The sequence below is a fragment of the Dipodomys merriami genome, unplaced genomic scaffold (assembly GCF_024711535.1).
Source record: "Dipodomys merriami isolate MVZ:Mamm:240054 unplaced genomic scaffold, mDipMer1.0.p SCAF_368, whole genome shotgun sequence".
Lineage (NCBI taxonomy): Eukaryota > Metazoa > Chordata > Mammalia > Rodentia > Heteromyidae > Dipodomys > Dipodomys merriami.
In genome coordinates, this window is record NW_027205248.1 from 540,897 (window position 1) to 566,665 (window position 25,769).

Here is a 25,769-nt window from a genome sequence, read left to right on the forward strand (position 1 = left end):
TGTGGAGGAGTGTTCTAGAACTGGCCCCCTCCCAACTGTCTGAGGATAAATTAGATGCTGTCACAGACAAAATTAGGAAATTGGATATAGGAGGGTATAGTGTTGGAGGTGATATTTGTGTTACGGTGATGACTTATAAGAACACTGTAATTCTTTTAATTAAATGAAACTTTCCTGGAGGCAGTGGTCTCATTATGTTGCCCAGGCACGCCCCAGACACCTGCGCCCAGACACCTGCCATGGCTTCTGAGAAGCTGGGACTACAGACATGCCATGGAACATAGCAATTAAAAAAATTATGACACTGTAATCCTAGCTACTCAGGAGGCTGAGATTTGAGGATCGCGGTTCAAAGCCAGCCTGGGCAGGAGCGACCGTGAGACTCCTATCTCCAATAAACCACCAGAAAACCGGAAGTGGCGCTGTAGCTCAAGTGGTAGAGCGCTCGCCTTGAGCTGAAGAGCTGAGGGACAGCGCCCAGGCCCAGAGTTCAAGCCCCACGGCCGACAAAAAAAAAAAAAAAAAAAAAAAAAAAAAATTATGACATATTTCAAGCATGTGGAGGGTGCAGAGGATGATTTTTAACATCTCCAGAAGTAACATTATTATTCATTCCTTTTTTTCGGCAATCAATGATATGAAATTTTTTATATATTTTGAGTTATACACATCATTATATAAATCTTTGAAGCTCTCTTTGTCCTTCATTTGGAGAAGAGATGTGCCCTGGAGGGTCACTAAGTAAAATGGTAAACTATTACACTGAGAAAAAGATTTTTGTTAAAATTAAAGGGATATTTTGTTGTTGTTGTTGTGGGGCTTGAACTTGGGGACTGGGCTCTGTCCCTGAGCTCTTCAGTTCAAGGATAGCGCTCTACCACTTTAAGCCACAGCTCCACTTCTAGTTTTCTGGTGGTTCATTGGAGACTCATGGACTTCTGACTAGGCTGGCTTTGGACCTGGATTATCAGATCTCAGCCTCCTGAGTAACTAGGATTACAGGTGTGAGCCACCAGCGCCCAGCTTAAAATTGCAGTTTCTTGGCCAGTTACAATAGTTGATTCATATTAGCAGTGTGACTTAAGCAAATGCCTCTTCAGTAATTTCATTTAATTTAATCTTTTTTGTTGGTTCTGGGCCTTGAACTCTGGGCTTGGGCGCTGTCCCTCAGCTCTTCAGCTCAAGGCAGGCGCTTTACCACTTGAGCCACAGCGCCACTTCTGGTTTTCTGAGTGATTTATTGGAGATGAGGGTCTCTCAGACTTTCCTGCCCAGGCTGGCTTTGAACCATGATCCTCAGATCTCAGACTCCTAAGTAGTTAGGATGATAGGCGTGAGCCACCAGCGCCCGGCTAAATGTATTCACTGTTAAGCACAAAGAAACTGTTTCTTCACTCTTCTACTTCCTTGTCTACCTAACTTGTCATGGAAAAGTCTAGAATGTGAGGCAGACATTGAGGACGTGAGCCCTCCTCATATCTGTTAAAGGGTGCGGTAAAAGGTGAGTTTTAGAAGCAAGGCGTCACAAACTAGGTAGAAATTTTGCTGCCCCCTATTTCCCCCCTCCTCCCCTGAATCTGTTGATTCAGCTCCCATATTTTTGTGAATGTTTTAATGTGTAATTCTTCCGTTATCCACAGGATTCAAAAATTTCCTCTATGGAGCGTGGGCTCCGAGACTTGGAAGAGGAAATCCAGATGCTGAAGTCGAATGGGGCTTTGAGCACCGAGGAGCGGGAGGAGGAGGTGAAGCAGATGGAGGTGTACCGGAGCCACTCGAAGTTCATGAAGAATAAGGTAGGGGCGTCTGACAGCGCCGACAGCCCATTGTGGGGAGGGTGGCTTACTGCATGTTACATACACTGCGGCGAAAACGGGTTTTCCTAGGATTAAAGTCGGAATGGCTGGCAGCGTGATTAGAGTTATCATTACTGTAAGTTTTTATTAAAAAGAAGATTCCTTACATGAAACTAAAAAATGTGTTGTCACCGTTTAACTTTTCGTCCCTGCCAGCAGTTGGAGGTGCTGTAGTGGAATTACATTCAGGGGGGTTCTTTTCATTATGTGAAGTTCTCTGCCCCCTAGGAAGTATTTTAAGTCAAAACCCCAAGAGGGTGAACCCACATTTTTCAGAATGGGTTAAATGAGATGGTGTTTCCCTCCCCCATGGGGCCAGGTCCTGGTGCTGCCTTGGGAGAGGACACTTACTGCCTGGCCATTACTACTCACAAGCCCTGCAGGCCCGTGTTCAGCAGGTAGACACCACGGAGACCGGGTGTGCTTTAAAAGCAGTCACCACTCACAGCTTAGTTTATTTTGATTCTGTACACCGTTTGGGCGGACTGTAGGATTTCGTTTACTATGGTTTTCAACTTGTCCGTTTTGTTGTGGTTTTCTAAAGATCACAGCTGCACCGATACAGTTTTACCCAGCAGATACTGCTCCTCGGTGTATACTGCCTTCTTGTGTCTGTCCACCCCGAGTGAGCGTCCCACCTGCCCATTTGAGTTTCTCTGACCCCACCACAAGCATTTCTGTAGTGTAAAGGAGTGACAGTTACCACCCCACCCTATTCCTGACATCCTTTTGTGGTACCTGTGCCTGGCATATGTCTAGAGAATATTCCTCCACTGTTTAAAGAACTTATTATCAATGATTTCTGCTAGCTAAATGTTTATTTGAGAACTTGGATTCATATACCTAACTTTCTGTTAGTTTGGAGTTTTCACCCAGATTTGGAAACCAAATATAATTTCCATTTCAGTCCACTTAGAAGAAAAAAGCAAAACAAAGCAAAAAGCCCTGGAAAAAAACAGAAAAGTGTTGATTTAGAACAGACTTGATTGTGTTATGCAAGCTATTGTAATTTCTAGTGGCCACCTTGGCTCATGAGCAGATAATCTGAAGACCGCAGTTGACTCTGGAGTGAAATAGAGTAATGATGTCGTGACAGGTAGAGCAACTGAAGGAGGAACTAAGTTCGAAAGAGGCTCAAGGGGAGGAGCTGAAAAAGAGAGCGGCTGGTCTTCAGGCCGAGGTCTTTGCCGTAAGATTTCTCTGTGTGTGTGCAGCGCTCCCACGGTGGGACTGGCAGCTTTGGCTTCTGGGTGGCTGACATTTCCATTCTCTGTGGTTGGCAGCTTTGCCTCTGGCGAGTACTAACCGCCTGCTCTGCTCTTTAACGACTCCTGTTCACCACTTCAACCCCCTTGTCCCTCTCCGCTCAGCCCTGTTCCTGGTTCTTTATCATTACTTTTGCCACTCTGTGGACGGCACTTCCAAGCTTATTTCTCTCAGCACTTTTTTGCTGGATACTTGTTGGGTTTACGTGGATGGCGGTATTTCTTTTTCCCCTCTGAGGTACCTAGCACTTAATTGAATTTGGAACTCTGGAGAGCGTAGTGCTCGACTTTCTCAGATGCCCGTTATCTTCCAGTTCTCAAGGATTTTGCAAGGAATGTTGTTTTCTTTCACACAGCTGTGTAGGAGGTGATGGCCTCTTTAGAGTTACCTGGCAAGCTAGAGTTTGCATGAGACTCAATTTTCAAGCATCTGAAGCTTATCTTGGCCTTCTGTCTAATGAAAAAACCTCCCCTTTGAAACAGAAACAAATAATAAACAGCTATACTTAATGGAAGCATTTTACAACTGGCTGAGATTGTCACCTGTAACTTATAGATGAAGAAATCAAAGCGAGAGAATGGGGTCCGTAGCTAGCCCCCCGTTGCTGAAAGCAGTCTGGACTGTCCTGCAAACTACACACAGCTCTTCACTGTCTCCCTATATTTGGCCATGTGCACATTTGTCAGCGTGCCAGCAATAACTGCTTCTGGAAATAAGCGTTGGCTGAGACTGGAATGCAGCCTTCAAAACATGTGCCAATTTGGCACACTTCCTGTTTATGGACTATTTGGAGTATAGATCAGAAAGTAGAAGTAGCGTGTTTGGAAAGGCCCAGTTTGGTTTGTGCTGTATCCACGTGTTGCCTCGAGAAGTTACCTCCCACTTTCTTTTTATCTTAGTGCTATTCAAGATTTCCATGTCATGGCACACCGGCAAGCTCACTGCACCATGCGTCATTGAGTCCCTTCCACACCGTGGAACTTGGTATAATTTCTTCATGTTACCAGTTAGGAAGGCAAGGCTTAAAGGGGGACTTGGCTCAAAGACACGCAGCTTATTCACCCTAATGTGTGGCTGACTACCAAGTCAGATTTGCTTCCCGTTTATAATGAGTCTCTTCCCTTTGCATTCATGGGGCTGATTGGTCATGGGGCTGATTGGTCGTGGGGCTTGAACTCTGGGCCTGGGCGCTGTCCCTCAGCTCTTCAGAGTCTCACAGACATTCCTGCCTGGGCTGGTTTTGAAGTGCAATCCTCAGATCTCAGCCTCCTGAGTAGCTGGGATGACAGGCGTGAGCCACTGGCACCCAGCTCCCTTTGTATTCTTTAAGGAAAGTTTGTTCTCCTAAATTCTGTTTTTTTGTTGAAAATATTTTCTTCTCTTCCTCAGTCTTCAAGGTTAGCAGAATGTGAAGCTTGTTTAATGACACAAATTAGTAAACAGATTATTTATCTAGTTTTCTCGAGTCAGAGCTTCACTATGTAACTTGAGCGGGCCCTAAACTCAGTCTGTAGCCCATAGCTGGCCTCAAGCTCACCAGCCTCCACCCTCAGCCACTCCAGTACTGGAGTTATAAGGTGTACCACTTTACCTGGCTTATATGTGTTTGAAATAGAAACTTGAGCAGTCTCTAAGTCTTAGTTCTTAACTGAGTAAGTGGTAGTACTTGGAACATTTCTCCTGAGTAATCATTTACGCAACAAATGCATTGCCAGTTCAGTCTAGGTTCTAGGAGGGAGCAGTACTAGCTCCTACTGTGTCATGTGCTGGCAGAGGATACAGTGCGATTCCACAGATACCTTACACACCGTGAGTGTGGGTGAATGAGAACTGTAGGAGAGAAATGCTTGTCTTTTTTAAATAGGTGGCCAGATTAGGCCTTTACTGATAATATTCTTTCAAGGTCTAATTTTAAAGTATAATATGTTTTCTCTAGGGAAATAGTTTTCACAGAGCTTTTTCCCTTTACCTTTTTTTTAAATGAAGGACTTTTGTTTCATGAATGCTGCCAAAATGAACTGACTTATTGTTAAATTTATACGTGTGTGTGTGTGTGTGTGTGTGTGTGTGTGTGTGTGTGTGTGTGTGTGTGTGTGTGTGTGTGTGTGTGTGTGTGTGTGTGTGTGTGTGTGTGTGTGTGTGTGTGTGTGTGTGTGCTGGTCCTGGGGTTTGAACTCAGGTCCTGGGAGATTTATTGTTCAAGGCTAGTGCTCTGCTGTTTGAGCCACAGCTCCATTTCCAGCTTTTTGGTAGTTAATTGGAGATAAGTCTTTCCCCTGGCTGGCTTTGAACTGTGATCCTTAAGTCTCAGCTCCTGAGTAACTAGGATTACAGGCATGAGTCATGGGTCCCTGGTTTAAATTTATCCTTTTAATAATGAACCTGTCTTTTTGTGCCTTGCTGAATGTAAACCTAATAGAAAAGCAGGTCTGACTTCCATTTATTTGGTTTATATTTGGAATAAATGACTTTTTTTTGGGAGGGGGGGTCCGGTCGTGGTGCCTGAACTCTGGGCCTGGGCGCTATCCCTCAGCTCTTCAGCTCAAGGCTAACGCTCTACCACTTGAGCCACAGTGCCACTTCTGGCTTTTTTTTCTTTTTGCTTATGTGGTGCTGAGGAATTGAACCCAGGGCCTCATGCATGCAAGGCAAGCACTCTACCACTGAGCCACCTTCCCAGCCCATAAATGACTGTTTTTTAAATTCACAGAAACAATAGGACTATAAAGGAGGTATTTAAAAGGAAATGTTTTCTATGTTAAGAGCGATGTTATGGTAGGGCAAATGGATCTGTTGATTATTATAAATTGCCCTTTTCAAGTAATGGACTTTGAAGTTTCACATGTAGGTTCCTACAGAATGAGTAGTTCTTGAAGAACACATTCTGTGCTTAGGTCACCTGCTTTTCTCCATTTGTTGGGTAGGAGACGTGATAGGTGATAGAACTTGAGAGGTGTGGAGTCTTTTAAATTCTCTCCGTAGAATCCATCAGAACTCGAGGCTTTGTCAAGCATGTCTGTATACTGTGTAGCAGTGAAAGTAGCTCTCTAACAAGGACTTTGTGAAGTTTCTGATTGAGAAAGGGAAAGAAAACATAATGACAGAATAACGAAGCATAGCACTAGTTTAAACAGCAGCATGAGGAGGTGTCTTTGTCTGCTTTTTGTACTTCCACGGATGCCTGTCGGATCTGTCCTGGTCTGGAGAGGCGGGGGAGCTGCACTCCGGTGCTTATGGCTGCTTCCCAGCCTCCTGGGGAACTGGGGTTTTGTCTCTCTACTTAGAGGATGTAAATGAAAGCTGCACATTTCCCTGTTCATTGAGTAACCCTCGATTTTGTTGTTGTTGTTGGGGGAGAGTGATCCAAGATTAGATAATGCACAAAGATGACCTTGTCCATGCATCTATTCATTTGCTGTGCTGGGAATGAACGCAGGGCCTTCTGCGTGCAAGGCAACTCTTCCACCACCGAGGCACACTGCAGTCCGACCCCTCTGTCTGTCTGTCATGAAGTTAACTGCATTTAGTTCAGTATCTTGTAGTGTAGGTCTGTCAAAGATTCGGGTTGTCATTTCTTTCCTCTTTTTGGTGGTTTTGGGGTTTGAACTTAGAGCCTCGCGCTTGCTAGAGAAACGCGCCATAACTTGACCCACACTCAGCCTTGCTCGTTTCATTTCTCCTTTCCTTACGGTGTTGCTTTCTTTTCCAGATTGGCCAGGTGAAACAGGAGTTGTCCAGAAAGGACACAGAACTTCTCGCCCTGCAGACAAAACTGGAAACACTCACGAACCAGTTCTCGGACAGTAAACAGCATATCGAGGTGCTGAAGGAGTCTTTGACCGCCAAGGAGCAGAGGGCTGCCATCCTGCAGACCGAGGTAGGTGCCACGGGCGACCGCCAAGGAGCAGAGGGCTGCCATCCTGCAGACCGAGGTAGGCGCCACAGGCCTCGCTGCAAGGGCTTCTTTTGCACCCTTTCCTGTGCCTTGCCTGGTTGCTCTGTGCCGTGTGTGTGTGTGTGTGTGTGTGTGTGTGTGTGTGTGTGTGTGTGTGTGTGTGTGTGTGTGTGTGTGTGTGTGTGTGTGTGTGTGTGTGTGTGTGTGTGTGTGTGTGTGTGTGTGTGTGTGTGTGTGTGTGTGGTGGGGCTTGAACTCAGGGCCTGGGCGCTGTCCCTCAGCTCTTCAGCTCAAGGCTGAAGAAGCCACAAGTGGTTCTACCACTTGAGCCACAGCGCCACTTCTGGCTTTTTTCTTTTTGCTTATGTGGTGCTGAGGAATCGAACCCAGGGCCTCAGTAATGCAAGGCAAGCGCTCTACCACTGAGCCAACTTCCCAGCCCTGGGCTGGCTTTGAACCATGATCCTCAGATCTAGGATGACAGGGGTGAGCCACCGGCGCCTGGCTGACATGATTTTCATACTTTTTTTTTTTTTTTTTTTTTTTGCCAGTCATGGGCCTTGAACTCTGGGCCTGGGCGCTGTCCCTCAGCTCTTCAGTTCAAGGCTAGTGCTCTACCACTTGACCCACAGCACCACTTCTGGCTTTTTTCTGCTTATGTGGTGCTGAGGAATCGAACCCAGGGCCTCATGTATGCAAGGCAAGCGCTCTACCACTGAGCCACCTTCCCAGCCCCTGATTTTCATACTTTTATTTTTGCTACATTTGGGTTTATTCACGGAATTATAAGCATAATTTCTTCTGGAAAGTATTTGCAGTTGTTCACTTGTGGGTTTCTAAAGAGCTTTTGACTTTGGTAACTTGAATATGCAATACCACACAAAGGTCAGAAGAGGGTGCCTGTGTCTTAGCTATGTGACTACTCCAGGTCTGTGACTGGTGACTTTGAGTGGAGGGGGCAGGTGTGCCAGCCATAGAACCTCGGCCAGTTGGTTAGTGATAATGCAAACATTGACAAGCTTGTCACAGTCCAGTGAATGACGTTCTCCCGCAGCAATCCAGCCTCCTCTTGGTACTAGCTCAAGCACTGTCTTGGAACCAGGTCTCGCACAGGTGGGGCTGTCCTCCAGTTCTTTCACGATTCTGTCTTTGGTTTTAGACGCCAGGTGTAGCTGAGTCCTAAGTTGCTAGGACAAACGCTCAGCTGTAACTCTTGTGCTAAATGAAAAGAGCAGGAAGCTAACTCCTTTGAACTTGAACAGATCGTAAGATTGCATTATGTTCATTTTTTAGCACTTTCCTAAAGATAATTTTCTCTGATGACATTCAGTGAGTCACTTTTTCCAAGGACCATGTCACTTTTAACATTTGAAAGGTTGTTTTTATTTATGATTTTTATGCCAGTCTTTAGGGCTTGACCTCAGAGATAGTGCCCTGTCCCTAAGCATTTTTGCTCAAGGCTAGCACTCTACTACCTGAGCCACAGCTTTGCTTCTGGCAAAGTCAGAGACTTCGTGCCCTGGCAGGCTTCAAACCACGATCCTCAGATCTCAGCCTCCTGAGAGTCAAGGAGTTCTTTTGACATCTCTAGTAGCCCAGTGGTTGAATTTCATATTGAGGATTCTAGGTCATCCAGTAGTGATTCAGCAGTGATTACCAGGTGGTTTTTGTTTGTTTGTTTGTTTGTTTAGCAATAGTATGCAAGTGTCTCTACAGGAAGCAGACTTTGACTCTTTGGGGTAAGTATCCAGAAGTGGTGTGTCTGGATCATATGGACTTCTATTTTTAGTTTATTGAGGATTTCCATACTGATTTCCATAGTGGAAATTTACATCCCAAGAGATAAGAGTTCCTCCCCATCCTCATCCTAGCATTTTGTTGTTTTCATAACAGCCATTTCTGTGAAACTTCATTGTGGTTTGATTGGCGTTTCCCTGGTATTCAAGGATGTTGAACATTTTTTCATGTATTTATTGGTCATTTCTACTTATTCACCAGATATGTTTCTGTTTAGTTCACTCATGTGTTTGGTAGGGCTATTTTGTTATTTTGGTGTTTACTTTTTTGAATTCTTTATAAATTACCTATCAGGTGCTGGTGGTTCATGCCTATAATTGTATCTACTCAGGAGGCTGAGATCTGAGGGTTGTGGTTCAAAGCCAACCAAGGCAAGAAAGTCTGGGAGACTTTATCTCTAAGGAGCCACCAGAAAAGTGGAAGTGGTGCTGTGGCTCAAAGTGGTTGAGCGCTAGTCTTGAGCAAAAGAGTTCAGGGACAGCATCCAGGCCCTGAGTTCAAGCCCTATGACCGACAAAAAAATTAAAAATAAATCAAATAAATTCCCTATCAGGTGGATATCGGGCCAAGATTTTTCCCCATTCTCTAGTCTGTGTCTTCTCTCTGTCAGTAGTTTGTACTAGTATAGAAGCTTGGTGATTTGCTATAATCTTAATTATCAACATTTCATTACTTTAGGTAAACGAAGTAATCAGCCTTTTAGTAAACTCTGTAGCTTATCTATAGGAAAGGGATGATCCTTTTTTCTTTTCCATTAATCACCTGTGGTAATCTTGCCTTCTCAGGTAGATGCTCTCCGATTGCGTTTGGAAGAGAAGGAAACCATGCTGAATAAAAAAACGAAGCAAATTCAGGATATGGCCGAGGAGAAGGGGACACAGGCTGGGGAGATTCACGACCTCAAGGACATGCTGGACGTGAAGGAGAGGAAGGTCAATGTCCTGCAGAAGAAGGTGAGGCGCGGGTGTCTGGAGCTCACACCCTCTCTGACACACACACTTCGTCCTCACACTAACGCACCTGAGTGATTTTTCTTTCCTCTCTGTTGTTTCGAGGTGAGCAGATCGTTACAACAGCTATGTGCAATTGGGTTTTACATTCTTAAAAAAAACCACTGTTAACCTCAGTAGTATTTCTCACGCTGTTTCTGAAGTGTCCTGTAAATTGCAGTAGTGTTCGACTTCATGATCTTCCTCTTCTATCTCTTATTGGAACTACAGTGAATTTGTGTTTCATACACACCATCCATGTGATTTAGCAACATGACAGTTTTGAATAGATAAACGGGCTGCTGTAATGAATATACAGGTGTCTGTGTCAAGGAAAGAGGAAACCTTTCCCTCTTTGACCATAATCATTATTGGAAAGAAGTCAACTAGAAAAAGTTAAGCTACTGATAATTGCTAGCCTAGATGGTGAGGCTTGGAAGGTGCATACACCTTGTCTGGCAGGTGGAAGGCACAGGATATTGTGAGCAGGAAGAAGTGAAAGGAAATGAGGGGCTGGGAATGTGGCTCAGTGGTAGAGCGCTTGCCCAGCATGCATGAAGCCGTGGGTTCGATTCTTCAGTACCACATACACAGAAAAAGCTGGAAGTGGCGCTGCGGCTCAAGTGGTCAAGTGCTAGCCTAGAGCAAAAGAAGCTCAGAGACAGTGCCCAGGCCCTGACCTGAGTTCAAGCCCCAGCACTGGGGGGGTGGGGGGGGAATGAGGACTCCCTTCCTTCCTTTCCTTCCCATGTCAGCCCGGATTGCCTCCCCCCTCCTTCAGACACTCTGTAATGCACTCATAGACCCTCTCAGAACTCTGCCGGCAAAGGCCTTTGCCTTCTATTCTGAACCCACAAACTTCCTGGTCTGTGAGAAGATGGCGTCCGATCCTCACACGGCAAAAAAAGGTTTCGGTGAATATACTCACCTGTGTTGTCCTGTTTGTTTATTAAGGAAGCAAACAGAATTTAGTTTTTCTTCCTTCTGTCCCTGAAAGCTCCCGAGTCAACAATGTTAGAGACTTATCCACAGGAAGAGACTATGATGTGACTGCTCAACAGAAGCATGAGGCCCTGTACACGTGTCCGCTGTGCTGCTTTGCGGACCCTGACTCTGGAGGGGTGGAGGGGGTCAGATAGGGCCAGTGTGGCCAGCCCTTTCTTGTGGTTTGCTACTTGCATTCTCTAGTAATAATTCCATATGGGACTATTTAGGGAAGAGCACTGACAAGGAGTAATACTTTCTCAAGTTACGTGTGTGAAATGTAAGGGCGGGGGAGGGGGGGAGAGCAGGAGCGTGAGTGAGCTGTGGCAAGGGCCAGGCCTTGGGTCCCATCCCTGGACTCTCTGTGGCTCTGCCGGGGCCGCAGCTCCTCCCCCATGGTCTTCTGGCTTTCTAGGTGGTTTACATATTTATGCCCTTTGCTTCCACTGCAGCGGGACAATGCCAGATGGCAGGCACGCACAATGGGATTGGTGCCGCCGCCCCCCCCCCCCCCCCCCAGCCTCTCCTATGGTTTGAAGTAGTTTTGTGTTACAGTAAATTTCTTACCTTTATAATGAATCATTGACCTGGAAAATGTAATTGAGCATTTGAGTCTGAGCTGCATCCAGAATCTGTGTTAAAATCGTGCAGCTTCTTGCTTGATTGATTATAAATGATGCTGTTGCCCGCAATTTTAATTTGCTCACGCAGATGCTGGCCGGGGCCTCTTCCCTCCTTCTGCAGCTTTTCTGCTTCCCTGCCTTTTGATACTCTGAGTTTTCGATTTAAAAGCAGCAGCCGCTGACTGACACCTACCAGGCAAAGGACGCTTGTCCCAGGTGCTTCTGGGGCTGCCCTTGGGGCTTTTCTCCTCCTGGAGTTGGGGAGGGGGAGAAGGGAGAGGGGGGCTGTCGGTTTCCTCGCTCTTCAAACGGAGACTATATTTTCCCACCAAAGCCAAATTTTACTCTTTATTCAGAGAAAATAATTTGCTTTTTCATTTAAAAAATTTTTCAATATTTTCTAAATATTATTATCTGAAAGGTTCAAGCCAGCTAGTAACCAATCTAAGACATAAGAAAAGATCCAATTAAGCCCTAATTGAATTTAAATTGGAAACTCGATTTGTTTACTTAGTCATTTTCCCATTTCCTTTTCTTTTTACTTCTCACTCACAGCTGCTAAGTCAACCTCTTTAGATACTGACGAGAGGAGTAGCAGGTGAATGGATGTGGCGGGCAGTGAGTGCCCCATCGAGGACCTTCCTCACCCCCACCCGCCTCTGGGGAGAATTAGAGGTGGACAATGGGAGTGCCGTGTAATCCCACCCCTGGTGCACCAGCGAGCACCGTGCTGATCTATACAGGAGGCTTGTTATTATGGCTTGTTATTATTGGGGCAGGGAGATTCTCACATCACCTTGCTGTAAAACCTTCCAATTATGATAGATCCCTCCCTTTCCTAGAGCCCCAAGATACCACACAGCCCTCCTCCCTCCTCGATTCTCACCTCGAATTAAGTTCAGACTAGACATTCATAGAGAAGCATTGTTTTATGATCAGTGGAGAAAAACCTATTGCTCCCTAATAATCACCTGGCATTTAGTGGCAGAAGTGTTTTGCGTTTTCCTCCGCTTGCTCACTTGTCTATCTGGAATTCAGCAAGGATGCCTGAGGGCGGCTTGCCTGCGAAGTAGAAGTAGGCAGTGTCACCTGGGTGTGACAGGTGGATGGTCCCTTATCTAATGGCTGTTGCTCCCGCCTACACCATCTACTTTGTGTCTTAGCAATTGTCACAGGCCTCACAGGGCACCCAGAGTGGCCATGCCACCCTGTGCAGAGCGGCCACGCCACCCTGTGCAGAGCGGCCCCCACAGCCCTGGATGCTAGCAGAGAGACCGCCGGAGTCAGAGCAGTGGCCTGATATTCCGTGGGTTCCCTGACCTGACTCGTGAGGAGAGGAGGCAGGGGGGTGAGCGGGGGGGGGGGGGGGGGAGAAAGAGGTGCTTTGCTCTCTGAGAGGCGGGCAGACCCGGCATTCCACAGAGAAGCCAGCCGCCTGGAGATCGCATGTCCATGTTCAGAGATAGCTGCCTCAGTGAGGTCAAGGCGTTGAGTGAATAGTGATGGAAGTTCTCACTCCCTCTCCGTGGACTTGTGGCAGAATAGCCTTGTTAATCAGAATGGAAGAGGAATGTTTGTTCTGCTCGGAGTTTTCCTATTCTCTGGAGTGCTTAGCTGTCCTCCACTGCTCCCAGAGGAAGCTATTTCAACTCAGAAAGAATTCTGAGCAGTCTGAAATTGCTTTGCACAAGTTTAGAAATCACCAGGCGAGAATAATTCATAGGAAAAGAGCGCAGAGCGGAGTGTGGGGCGCAAGAGGGTGGGCCCACGGCCGGGGAGAGGGACGCTGAGAATGACCGAGAAGATTCGTTTTCCCTGAGAAGCCCAGGAGACCTCACACAGGAGCGCTGTCTTCTCAAGTCTGCCGACTGGAGAGCTGTCGGGCTGGTGGTGCCTTTCAGTTCATGGACAGCAGCCTTTGATTTCTCTTTTGCAGACTATTATTTTGTAGTTTTAAGTTTACAAGTCTTACACTTTTTGGATAAAGTTATTCCTAAATATTTTATCCTTTTAGATGTTATTGTAAATGGCTCTACCACTTGAGCTACAGACCGCCTTGTGGCTTTTTGGTGGTTCATTGGAGGTAAGAGTCTCACGGACTTTCTTACCCAGGCTGGCTTTGAACACTCAAACCACAGATCTCACCCTCCTCAGTAGTTAAAATTATAGGCATGAGCCCCCAGCTCCTGGCCTCAGTTATTGCATTTAAAAAAACAACAAAAACACTTCTTTCTGCATCTATTGAGATGATCTTGCGGTTTTTGACCTTTATCCTAATAATATGGTGCATTGTACTGTTTTTTGTGTGTAGAAACCAACTTTGCAGGCTTGGGATGGATTGGTGTTCTTCAGCTAGGGGAATGTAGAAACTATTTACCATCATTTTCTTGGAAACTATACGACTGGACCTGGGAGAATATAGCCTTTGGAGATACGCTGCGTTTTCAAGGGCAGAGGCTTAATCCCAACAAGGATTTCCTAATACTTTCACAACCAGAAAGCAACGTTAACCTTACTACAACATAAGCTCTTTGGTCTTTTAACTCAGTGACTTCACTCACCAGGCACTTTCTCTGTGTGTTGGCAGTACCCCATGTAGCCACGTGCACCACACGCGTGTGAGTTCCAGCAGGCAGTACCCCATGTAGCACGTGCGCCACACGCGTGTGAGTTCCAGCAGGCAGTACCCCATGTAGCACGTGCACCACACGCGTGTGAGTTCCAGCAGGCAGCGCTCTCGCACGGTGCACTCAATGTAAACTGACCAGGCAGTACAGATAAAGCTTGTGCTCCGTTGTTTCTCAGGGGACCCTGCAGCAGGAACGGACACAGTAATAAAAGCACAGATGGGTATCCAGAAAGGGACAAAGGATTTAGAAAGCGGGGCTTGATCCAGTGTGGAAGTGCTGGCCGTATTGCCTTCCTTCTGCTTGCGAGCCGCGCCCAGCCGACAGTCCCTCTGTGGGAAGGCTGTCACGTCGGGTAGAGGAGCTCTTACACCAAGCCCTGATGAAAGGATTTCCTGTGTTCTTCCTCCTTGCTGCCACACCGGAACGTGTGTCCTACTCAGAAAACAGCTGCTAGCATCATACATGGGTCTTGTTCTTTACCTTCTCTTTCTGCCACAGCCAGCTTCCTCAGCTTTTCCTTCTAGCAGTTTTTTTTTCCCCTTCCTGTGAAGCAGTTTTTCAGGTTATACAAATCATTAGTTTTTGTCAGTCCTGGGGCTTGAACTCATGGCCTGAGCACTGTCCCTGAGCTTCTTTTGCTCAAAGCTAGTGCTCTAGCCACAGTGCCACGTCTGGCTTTTTCTGTGCATGTAGTCCTGAGGAATGGAACCCAGGGCTTCATGTATGCTAGGCAAGTGCTCTACCACTGAGCCACCTTCCCAGCCCCAGGATGGTTTTTAATAGACATACCCCACATAAAGGATGATGTAAAAATCTAACCCAACACCAGCATTTAATTACAAAGTTTTTCCGGGCTGTCCACCAAGGGCTCAGCACCTGCCATCCAGCAGTGTGGGAGGCTGAAGTCAGGAGGGTTGTGGTTCCAGGCCAAACTAGTCAGAAAGGTTTGTGGGATACCATCTCGACAGAAAAGGCTGGGCATAGCGATGCATTCCTGCCACTCCAGCAATGGCAAGACGTGTACATTGGAGGGTCAAGGTCCAGTGTGGCCCAGGGAAAAGTGAGACTGTATTTCACAAATGCAGAGCAGAGAGTTGGGGGTGTGGCTCAGGTGGCTGAGTCCCTGTCTGGGAAGAATGCAGACCTGAGGTCACCCCTTGGAGCGACCTTTATCCTGCTGGGTTTTCTCACCGTCTACCGGCTCGAACCTGTGTTTTCCTTCAGTTCGCTGTCAACAACGTTCTCAGCATCTACAGGGGCACTTAGAGGCAGTCCCGTACCCCTGTCCTTCCCCCAGCTGCCTTCCCTGCTGTTAGGAAGCTGTGTTTTGGGGTGTACGTCCATAGTGTGTGTGTGTGCACGTGTGCACGTGCGTGTGCTCACACGCGCATGCCTCTTTTTTCTGTTCCAACACCAAATTCTGGCCTTAAGGTTTTGCATGTGATCCCGCAACTCTTAGTTTCCATTATCTCCTCAGAAACCCCTGACCTGCCCTGACTTGATCCTTTTGTGCCTACTTCCATTTTCTCATGCATGCAGATTGAAAATCTTCAGGAGCAGCTTAGAGACAAGGAGAAGCAGATGAGCAGCTTGAAGGAGCGCGTGAAGTCCTTGCAGGCCGACACCACCAACACGGACACCGCCCTGACCACGCTGGAGGAGGCCCTCGCGGAGAAGGTGGGCGCCCCGGGGCCTTTCCCACGCTCTCCTGAGACTCCTCCCTGGGCATGAGCTCTTGGCTGCTGCAATAGACAGTGTAAAGGGAGCGAAAGCGTCGTGGGTGCTGCCTGTAAAAGCCCCTACCGCCAGGCAGGCAGGCCCTCTCCCAGGTGCAGAATCCCGCCGGGCCTGGATTCCGTCTTTCCATTGTCAAAGAGCCTGTGGGGCTGTGGGCACACCAGACACTGGTCCGAGCCTAATACATTCATTAGACATCATACATTAGTGATTATAATGCACTGGCTGATTTTCTTGCCCCTGGCCTCATTAATTTATTTTGCCTTCATGAGCAAACCTTCTTTTCAGCCTTGGTTGGTTGACTTAAGCAGTGGCCTAATTTAACCAGTGTTAATGCCTTAAAGTTAACTGTATGCATTTCTGTGGGACATTTTAATAGGATTTTTTAAAAAAAGAGGAATGAGAGTCACTTCCTTTAGCCTTTAGGCGAACGGTTGGACTCAAAGCTTGCTTCCTAGGTATATTTAGAAATATTACCCAGAAGTACGCCAAAGTTGCTTTGACTTTCAAACTTCCTGGCAGTAGTTTCATTTTTTTTCCTTCTCTATTCTCCTTTATACTCTAAAGTCAATATCCTTCTCAGGTTTTTTTTTTGGGGGGGAGTGGGTGGGGAGGCAAGTATGTGAATTTTAAGTTGTTTTCCATTGCTTTGAAGACAATGTATAAAGAAGAAGTATTTGTTACTTACTGTCCTAAGGGTATATGTGTAAGTTTTTAGTCATTTGTAAGTTGAATTTAAATTGAGTATTCCAAGAAAACATTGTGGTGCTTTTAATGATATTTATGATTTGTAAAAGTAACCTAGAAAAACCAGGTCAGATCTTTGATGTAGAAAGATGGGAAGGATGAGTTCTTGAAAAAGTACATTTTTGAGCCAGGTGTTGGTTGCTCGTGTCTGCAACCCCAGCTACTTAGGGGGCTGAGATTGGGAGGATTTTGATTTGATGCCAACCTGGGCAAAAAACTTTGTGTGACCCTTCCCACTTACTGTCTGGCCCAGTGCTTTGCACTTACCTTCCCCGCTGTGGTGGGAAGCGAAAGACAATTGGACAGTGGCCCAAGCACGTGCCTGCAAAGGAATTGAGACTTATCTCAAACATACCCAAAGCAGGAAAATAAAAAGGCTGGGGGTGTGGCTCAGTGTACCTGCCTAGCAAGCTCAGGCCCTGAGTTTAAACCCCATTACTGCAGAAAAGGTAAAATCTGGAAAAATCTTACTGTCTTTGGAGAAGAGGATGTGGGTATCACATTTGGTCATCTGAATCAGTCTTTGAAGTGCAAACAAACCTTTCCTGTGCTCTCTCTCTCTCCTCAGGAGCGGACAATCGAGCGCTTAAAGGAGCAGCGGGACCGAGATGAGCGAGAGAAGCAAGAGGAAATGGATAACTACAAAAAAGACCTTAAAGAGTTGAAAGAGAAAGTCAGCATGCTGCAAGGCGACCTCTCCGAGAAAGAGGTCATGACCCCCAGCCAGAGCCCTTGCTCGGTTTGCCTGGTCCTGGCCTGGCTGTGCGCACAGCACAGCCACACACGCGTGCTGGGAGCCGATCCCCTGAGCACTACCCTGGCAGGCTTTTGTGAAGGTCTCCTAGCAAAGTCACAAAAATAAGAAGACACAAAGCGCAGATTGATTCACTCGTATCCTAAGTCTTTCACTGTTTCCAGTGAAGTTTCTTACTTGTTAGTGACAGTTCTGTAAATCTTTAAGTAAGGGCTGGTTGGGGAAATAATGGTGTCACTGGTAAGAAAAGTGACACACAAAAGGAGCCTGGCAGCCAGGTGCTGGTGGCTCATGCCTGTCATCCTAGCTACTCAGGAGGCTGAGATCTGAGGATCATGGTTCAAAGCCAGCCTGGACAGGAAACTCCGTGAGAGTCTGATCTCCAATTAAAAAAAAAAAAAAACACTCAGAAAACCGGAAGTGGCGCTGTGGCTCAAGTGGTAGCGTGCTTGCCTTGAGCCGAAGAGCTGAGGGACAGCGTGCAGGCCCAGAGTTCAAGCTCTACAATCGACCAAAAAAAAAAAAAAAAAAAAAAACTACTTGAAGAGCTATTAAGTTAGATAAAAGTATATTTTAATCTTGCATTTGAAGAACGCTGTTAACGTGACCTAAATAGTAAGAAGGCCGAGGCCCTGCAACTAGCTGGCGAAGCAAGCTTTCACGGTCTTGCGCGGGATTCCCGGATGCATAACGGGACGTATGGACCTGAGTTACAGTAGAGTTTCCTGTAAAAAGAGAGTTGTCTGTTGAGGTTCATGTCACTTCTGAGCTCGGCTGCAAACATGCACAGAGCTTCATCTGTTTCTGTTCTGTGAGAGTGGGTGCTGCACTTGGTGTCCTCCTCACTTTAATGAGTACTGAAGGGAAAGCTGGTATCGTTTACCAGTTCTCCTGTGTTTCTGAGATGGTGAGCAGCAGGAACTCTGACCACTGCATTTCCCTCCCGGTGGTGCTTATTCTCAACGTGTCTTGCTCTTCCAGGCTTCGCTCTTGGATCTGAAAGAGCACGCATCCTCCCTGGCTTCCTCGGGGCTGAAAAAGGACTCGCGGCTGAAGACGCTGGAGATCGCCCTGCAGCAGAAGAAGGAGGAGTGCCTGAAAGTGGAGGCCCAGCTGCGGAAGGTGGGCGCGGCGCCTGTCTGGGCTCACATCACACTCACGTGGCAGAACTTGACCAGGGAGTAGCATTCACCCTGCTGTTTTATTCATGACAGTTTAGAAGAAGATCAAGTCTGTGGTTTGCTTATGGGTGAAGTGTGAGAGAGACAGCAGTGTGAAATTCTCCATTTTTCCAGCAGGTTATACTTCCTGGAAGGGGATACCAGAATGCCCCTTGTTCCACAGCCTGGGGGACGATGGACAGGGTGCCATGGCTCCAGCCTAGTTCTTCTCTCCGCGCTTCCCTCGTTTTCACAAGGCATCTTGTAGTTTCCAGAGTTTCCAGACGGGGACTTTGCGTGTCCAGCTCACACCGTCTCTGATAACAAGGGATCATCCCCAAAAAGCATTAAGCTCAGTTTATATAAATGCTTCTCAAGTATTCAGGGTCCTTTGAACCAGAGCTTTCTAAACATTGCTGAAGAATACATCTTTGCCCCTTTAATGTTTTTTTCAGGACATTTTGGGGGATTTGGTCTGCTTCACTGCTATTCGGCATCTTAGGCTGGTTTCCCCATTGAATACGTAGCACATGTAGGGCTTTCGAGATAGTAGAAGAAAATGAAGGACTTGAAAATTAGTTTTAAACAATTGGAAATGTATTGATATTATTAGATGCCTTTTTACAACAGAGTCCTGAATATAACAGAATTGGGTTTTTTTGTCTGTCATGGAGCTTGAACTCAGGGCCTGAGCTTCTTTGTGCTCAAGGCTAGCCCTAGCCCTATACTAGAGTCACAGCATCACTTCTGGTTTTTGAGTTGTTCATTGGAGATGAGAGTCTCATGCTGGGGCTGTCTTCAAACCATGATCCTCAGACCTCAGCCTCCTGAGCAGCTGGGATTATAGGCATGAGCCACCCACATGTAGCCTTTTCTTACTTTTAAGTGAGATGGTCTTGTAAAGTTTGGATTCCTTGCTTTAAGGCATTACCTCAGGAGGGGAAGGTAGCCATGTTATTAACCTAACCTGTCTCCGTCTTCTAGGGTATCACCTTTGCACTATGTTCACAGCTGCGGCAGATAGGAGAGGGAATTAGAGGTGAGGGCCCAGTGGGAATTCCAGGGGGAATCAGGTGCAGCAAGAGCAGCTGTGGTAATGTCAACAGCAGACCTTTTTGGTACTGTGTGGTACTCTAACAGGTGCTAAACTGTTAGTATATCACACCAAACTGTAAAGCTCTAGCTGGCTTATAATGATTTTTTGGGCATATAGTAAATATTTAACCATGTGATTTTTTAAACACAATACACTCTTATAACTTGAAGGCTGTCTGTTGGCTATTTGGTAGTATTCTATTGAGGTGGGAGTGTTAATAGGTCCTTGGGCCACAGTTTGCACAGTGCTATGATGTGTGTCTGCGACAGGGTTTGAACACATCTTTCTTTTTTCCTTCTCTTTCTTTTTTTCCTTTTATTTTTGGTAGGCACATGAAGCAACGCTGGAAGCCAGAGCCAGTCCTGAGATGAACGACAGAATTCAGCAGCTGGAAGGAGAGATCACCAGGTACAAAGATGAATCTAGCAAGGCCCAGGCAGAAGTAGACCGCCTCTTGGAAATCTTGAAGGAGGTGGAGAACGAAAAGAACGACAAAGATAAGAAGATAGCCGAGTTGGAAAGGTAAGGACAGGGAGTGAGTGGGCTTGAGAAACCAAAGTGTGGCTCAGCGCAGTGCGCGGTTGGTGCATCGAGGAGTGTTTCAGCCTCACCTGCCTCTGAGCTCAGGTTTCACTTTTTATCGACTAAATCAATGCAAACTCTTTACCGCAGTCTCTAAAAGATGATAGAAAACGACATTAAGACACGCTGTATTCATAAATTCCTTTGCTGAATGGAACGCCTTTGTACAACTACTTCAAGATAAGAAAAATACTTCCAAGAAAACGGAATAAAGCAATAAACTGAATTTCAACATCTTTGACAAGAGAAAGTATACATCACATAGGAAATTAAAGTTTTCTCCTGACTGATGGAGAGGGTACAAATAGTTGCATTTTGTTATTGAATTTCCCTATAGAATGGACAAAAGAGCCTCAGCAAGTTATTTTTATTGATTTAGACGTTTTTTGGTCAGCAGATACTTTTTAGGCTGTCTCTTTTTAGACAAACAACATCAGTTGTTTGATCAAAATGAAAAGGAAGAGGGACATTTTAGTGACAGTTCAGAAGACTCAGAAATGATCTGTAGACGTAGGCTCTAATTATGAGTTATATAATTGCCAAATTGTAGTAGTAGTAGTAGTAGTAGTAGTAGCAGCAGCAAGTTTGGCCAGCTTCAGATCCCAAGGTTCCACTAGGGAGGTATGTGCAGATAGTAAGCTATAAGCATCAACATGTGACAATATTGTATATATAAGTGGTAGGTGACTTTTCCATCTTGGAACTGGAACTAAACAGTAAACAGTTTACAATTTGCATCAACCTTAGTCTACCCACCAGGATCCCACCAAGTTTAGGGTAGAATTAGCCCACACCCAGGATAGATCTGAACTCCTGTGAGGCCAGGGCTGATTGGCCTTTCCAGGAAACTCTCCACGTTCCGAGGGTGTGTTGGGAGAAGGCCTTCCACGCTCCCAGTCCTTTTGGGTCTCACAGCTCGGCTTTTTGGGCTCTGACACCCCCAAAACGACACCAGCAACAAAAATCCCATTTCCCTAACTCAAGCTTTTGCTGTAAGCTTTGTAATGGGTTACTGGGTCACCTAGGTGCACCTCTGGTGAGGAGACCGTGGCTTCGAGGGAAGAGGAGGCCGGGGTGGGGCCAGCGCCTCCCGAAGCAGCCCGGCACTCGTGAGCATGGGCCCTTCAGGTCTCCTTCTCCCACAGGGTCCCTCCGTGCAGCTCTCTGCGGGCTTAGCTGCTGTTGTGGAAGGCCCCCTCGTGGATGGGATTTACCCTTTTCCTCTCTTGACCCAGTGTTACAAGCAAAAGAGGCAGTGCACAGTGTTACGGCAGGCTCGGAAACGAAGTTGGATTCTCGGGCCTTGGTCTGGGAGGCAGTTAGCGAACCCTGACCCTGCGGCGGGCAGCCAACTCCCACGCTCCTTCCTCCCCGTTGTAGACCGAGGTGCGGGTTGCCCTGTCACTGTTGACTGTGACCCACCATGATGAGTTCCTCACTTCCTTTGGGTTTGTCTTACTGTGGTCCTTTTCCATTGTTTTCATTTTATATGTGTGTGTCCGTGTGTGTGTGTGTGTGTGTGTGTGTGTCCGTGTGTGTGTGTGTATGTGTGTGTGTGTGTGTGTCTGTATGTGTGTGTGTGTGTCCGTGTGTGTGTGTGTGTGTCTCTGTGTGTGTGTCCGTGTGTGTGTGTGTCCCCGTGTGTGTATGTGTCTGTGTGTGTGTGTATGTGTGTGTGTGTGTCCGTGTGTGTGTGTCCGTGTGTGTGTGTCCGTGTATGTGTCTGTGTCTGTGTGTGTATGTGTCTGTGTGTGTATGTGTGTGTGTATGTGTGTGTGTGTCCGTGTGTGTGTGTGTGTCTGTGTCTGTGTCCGTGTGTCCGTGTGTGTGTGTCTGTGTGTGTGTCCGTGTGTGTGTGTGTGTGTGTGTGTGTGTGTGTGTGTGTGTGTGTGTGTCCCTGTCCCTTCTGCCCCTTGCCATGGTGTTTCTCAGAAAGCCAGTCTCCCGCCAGTTGTACCATCCACGCCAGGTTTCTGTCCCCGCACTGTCAGGGGGGTTTGTGTGGGGCTTCCTGGGAAAGTGAGCGATACGTAAGGCTACGGTTCTGCGCTGGAGTACATTGCTGCCGCTGCTCTTGCTACGTTCTGGCTTGCTTGGCATTGTGCTTGATCAATGTTAAAGAAAGCCAGTTGACGCAGCACATAGGAAATCTAGGTGGTACCTTTTTTCTTTTTTTGTCAGTTTGGGGCTTGAACTCAGGACCTGGGCACTGTCCCTGAGCTCTCTTGCTCAAGGCTAGCGCTCTACCACTTTGAGCCACAGCACCACTTCCAGTTTTTGAGTGGTTCATTGGAGATAAAGAGTCTCTTAGGAACTCTTCTGCCCAGGCTAGCTTGGAACCATGATCTTCACATCTCAGCCTCCTGAGTAGTATCACAGGCGTGAGGCACTGGCGCCCAGTTTGGTGGTCCTTTTATTGTCTATCAAGTCACCCGTGTTCTGTGAGGTACAGAACCTTTAGAACGTAAAAGATGGGAGCCACTGTAGCCCCTAATTCCTCGATAGTTACATTGAAAATACCAACTTTATATTTGTCTTTTAGATGCTCACAATGAATATACACGCACATGTGTTAATATTGAGAATATATTCATATATGTTCACAAGGTGTTAACATGTGAATACACACATGTGTATAGTGTGTTGGCATGAATATACATACACACGCTTACAACATGTTAACACCTGGTTGTGTTTTTCTCTGAAAGTGTGTCAGTTCACATGCATTAAATATTCTTACATAATTTAATTCAGTGGGGTTGCTTCTAGTCCATAGATTAAATAAAGATAATTTTCTCTTTCCTCATTTTGTCACAGTTAAATACCCATTCTGACTTTGTGTTTACATTTTAACATCTCTGAAACGGGAGCATGTTTGTTTATTTATTTATTTATTTATTTTGTCGGTCGTGGGGCTTGAACTCTGGGCCTGGGCGCTGTCCCTCAGCTCTTCAGCTCAAGGGTAGTGCTCTACCGCTTGAGCCACAGCGCCATTTGGGAGCATGTTTCTATGAAAACGCATGGCATGGTTTTTTCCCTAGTGACACAGAAAGCAATGGTGCATCTTCTGTCTTTGGTGAACTGATGCCTCTAACGGGTGTGAGTGTTGTTTTGCTGGGCCAGGTGTGGCTCGTGCCTGCAATACCAGGCTGAAGCAGGAGGATCATGAGTTTAAGGCCAGCTTCAGCCGTAGGAGGGCCAGGTGTGGCTCGTGCCTGCAATACCAGGCTGAAGCAGGAGGATCATGAGTTTAAGGCCAGCTTCAGCCGTAGGAGGGCCAGGTGTGGCTCGTGCCTGCAATACCAGGCTGAAGCAGGAGGATCATGAGTTTAAGGCCAGCTTCAGCCGTAGGAGGGCCAGGTGTGGCTCGTGCCTGCAATACCAGGCTGAAGCAGGAGGATCATGAGGTTAAGGCCAGCTTCAGCCGTAGGAGGGCCAGGTGTGGTTCGTGCCTGCAATACCAGGCTGGAGCAGGAGGATCATGAGTTTAAGGCCAGCTTCAGCCGTAGGAGGGCCAGGTGTGGTTCGTGCCTGTAATACCAGGCTGAAGCAGGAGGATCATGAGTTTAAGGCCAGCTTCAGCCGTAGGAGGGCCAGGTGTGGTTCGTGCCTGTAATACCAGGCTGAAGCAGGATCATGAGTTTAAGGCCAGCTTCAGCCGTAGGAGGAGACGCTGTCTCTAACAAAACAAAGCTTTGCTGAATTGTAGAAGTGGAAGAAAGCATTATTTTTGAGTCAGCATTATCTAATCATATATTCTATCTTAAGTATGTGTGAAACTAAATGAAGGGACTTAGGTTATTTGGTTGGTTATGTGTCCACACACACATGTTCACGTTTATCCCTTCCGTTGTTCTTCGCCATCCCCCCTTTTAAAACAACTTTCTGTAATGTTTTCCTTAGCGAATTGCTGAGAAGCTTCAGGTTCTAGAGATTTGTCTTCCATATGGAAATGGATTACCACAGCACTGGCATAAATTGCTGTATCATTTGTGTGGAAATGGTTCCTTAGAAAAGGATTTTTGTACTTTTAAGCTCTGGTTAACCATTTTGACCTGTGAAGTGTGGAGTCAGTCTTTTTTTTTTTTTTGGTCGGTCATGGGGCTTGAACTCTGGGCCTGGGCGCTGTCCCTCAGCTCTTCAGCTCAAGGCGAGTGCTCTACCAATTGAGCCACAGCACCACTTCCGGCTTCTGCTTCTGAGGTGCTGAGGAATAGAACCCACGGCCTCATGCATGCAAGGCGAGCACTGTACCACTGAGCCACCTTCCCAGCCCCAGAGAATACACTGTTGATGTAGTTGGCTGGCAGAGCGGTGACCGGGCGCTGCTGGTGGAGAGGAGCACCTGTGTGTGTTCTGCTTCAGGGAGACAGCAGGCTGTCCTAAGCAAGGAACAGATCAAGGGAGAGGAAACTGCACTAAGTATTACAGGGGTGGGTGACTGATTCTTTACTTGATCTGCCTGCCTCTGCCTGCCGCTCGCTTGCTGGGGACCCCGCTTGCTCTCTGCCTCTTCCTCTCGATCAGTTTCACTGATTTCATTTCACAGCACACAGCCGGTCCCCCAAGTTCCTGTGCAGAAATCCTTGTCCGTGGTTTCCTTGAGCCGCTTGCTTAGCGGTGTGGACGTTAGACTGAAGTCAAGTGAACCTGTGTGCAGTTTTTTTCTCCTAAATGTGCTCCCTAAGAACTACACCGCACAAGCTGTGAGACTGGGACATGTATGGTTAAAGGTGCTCGCTCACTGGTGGCAGGAGTCAGGCAGATTTTTCCCGTGGATTTACCCCGCCCTGTGTTGTTAATGTCAATTCATGTGTTACCATTGTCTCCGTGTCGTAGCTAACAAGAGGAAAGCAGTTATGAGGAGCAGCCCTGTCTAGAGTGGCCTCTCTGCCTCTGAGCACTCGAAGGCTGACAGGGGACACGGTGGCAGGTCTGGAGACTGACATCCGTGCTCTGGATTTGCTTCTAACCTGCCATGTGGCCTCCCCAGAGCTGACTTCAAACTCAGTGTCTCACATGCTGAGACTACAGGTGTGTACCACCACACCTAGCTTTGTTCTTCATGTCCTGCTGCCAGAACAGGTGGAGAAGAAGGGATGCCTTTTATTCTCACAAATGCTTTTTTGAAGCTTTGGTTTTTAACTATATGCTGAATTTGACTTGTTCATTTCTTAATCATTACGTTTCTTTTGAGGTACTAGAATTTGAATTCATGGTCCTCTGAGTCACGCCTCTAGCCATTTTTCACACTGATTGTTAACAAGTCAGTGCTTGCTTCCTGCTGCATTGTGCACTTGGACCCCAGCCTGGCAACATGAGGCTTCTTGTTTCTTTTCTTTTCTTTCTTTCTTTCTTTTTTTTTTTTTGTTGGTTGTGGGGCTTGAACTCTGGGCCTGGGCGCTGTCCCCAGCTCTTCAGCTCAAAGCGAGTGCTCTACATTTAAGCCACAGCACCACTTCCCGTTCTTTGGTGGTTCATTGGAGATAAGAGTCTCATGGACTTTTCTGCCCAGGCTGGCTTTGAACTGCGATCCTCAGATCTCAGCCTCCTGGGTAACTGCGATGACAGGCGCCAGCCACTGGCGCCCGGCGGTTTTGATTCTTTTGTGCACGTGTGTGTGGTGTAGAGTTTGGACTCAGGAATTTCCACT

At 46.9% G+C, this 25,769-nt stretch overlaps 1 protein-coding gene across 11 annotated transcripts in view; it reads left to right on the plus strand.

The window, feature by feature from the left end:
• Positions 1–25,769, plus strand: part of Erc1 (ELKS/RAB6-interacting/CAST family member 1) — a 137,341-nt gene that overhangs the window by 42,900 nt on the left and 68,672 nt on the right. For 5 of the 11 annotated variants that reach the window (XM_069988850.1, XM_069988846.1, XM_069988848.1 and 2 more), the window contains 8 exons: positions 1,641–1,796; positions 2,953–3,045; positions 6,832–6,999; positions 9,600–9,767; positions 15,580–15,717; positions 17,093–17,233; positions 18,260–18,400; positions 19,863–20,056. In XM_069988850.1, the coding sequence (XP_069844951.1) occupies positions 1,641–1,796; positions 2,953–3,045; positions 6,832–6,999; positions 9,600–9,767; positions 15,580–15,717; positions 17,093–17,233; positions 18,260–18,400; positions 19,863–20,056 (1,199 nt within the window). The remainder of the gene's footprint in view (positions 1–1,640; positions 1,797–2,952; positions 3,046–6,831; positions 7,000–9,599; positions 9,768–15,579; positions 15,718–17,092; positions 17,234–18,259; positions 18,401–19,862; positions 20,057–25,769) is intronic. The other 6 variants (XM_069988853.1, XM_069988847.1, XM_069988851.1 and 3 more) reach the window with 2 other exon arrangements.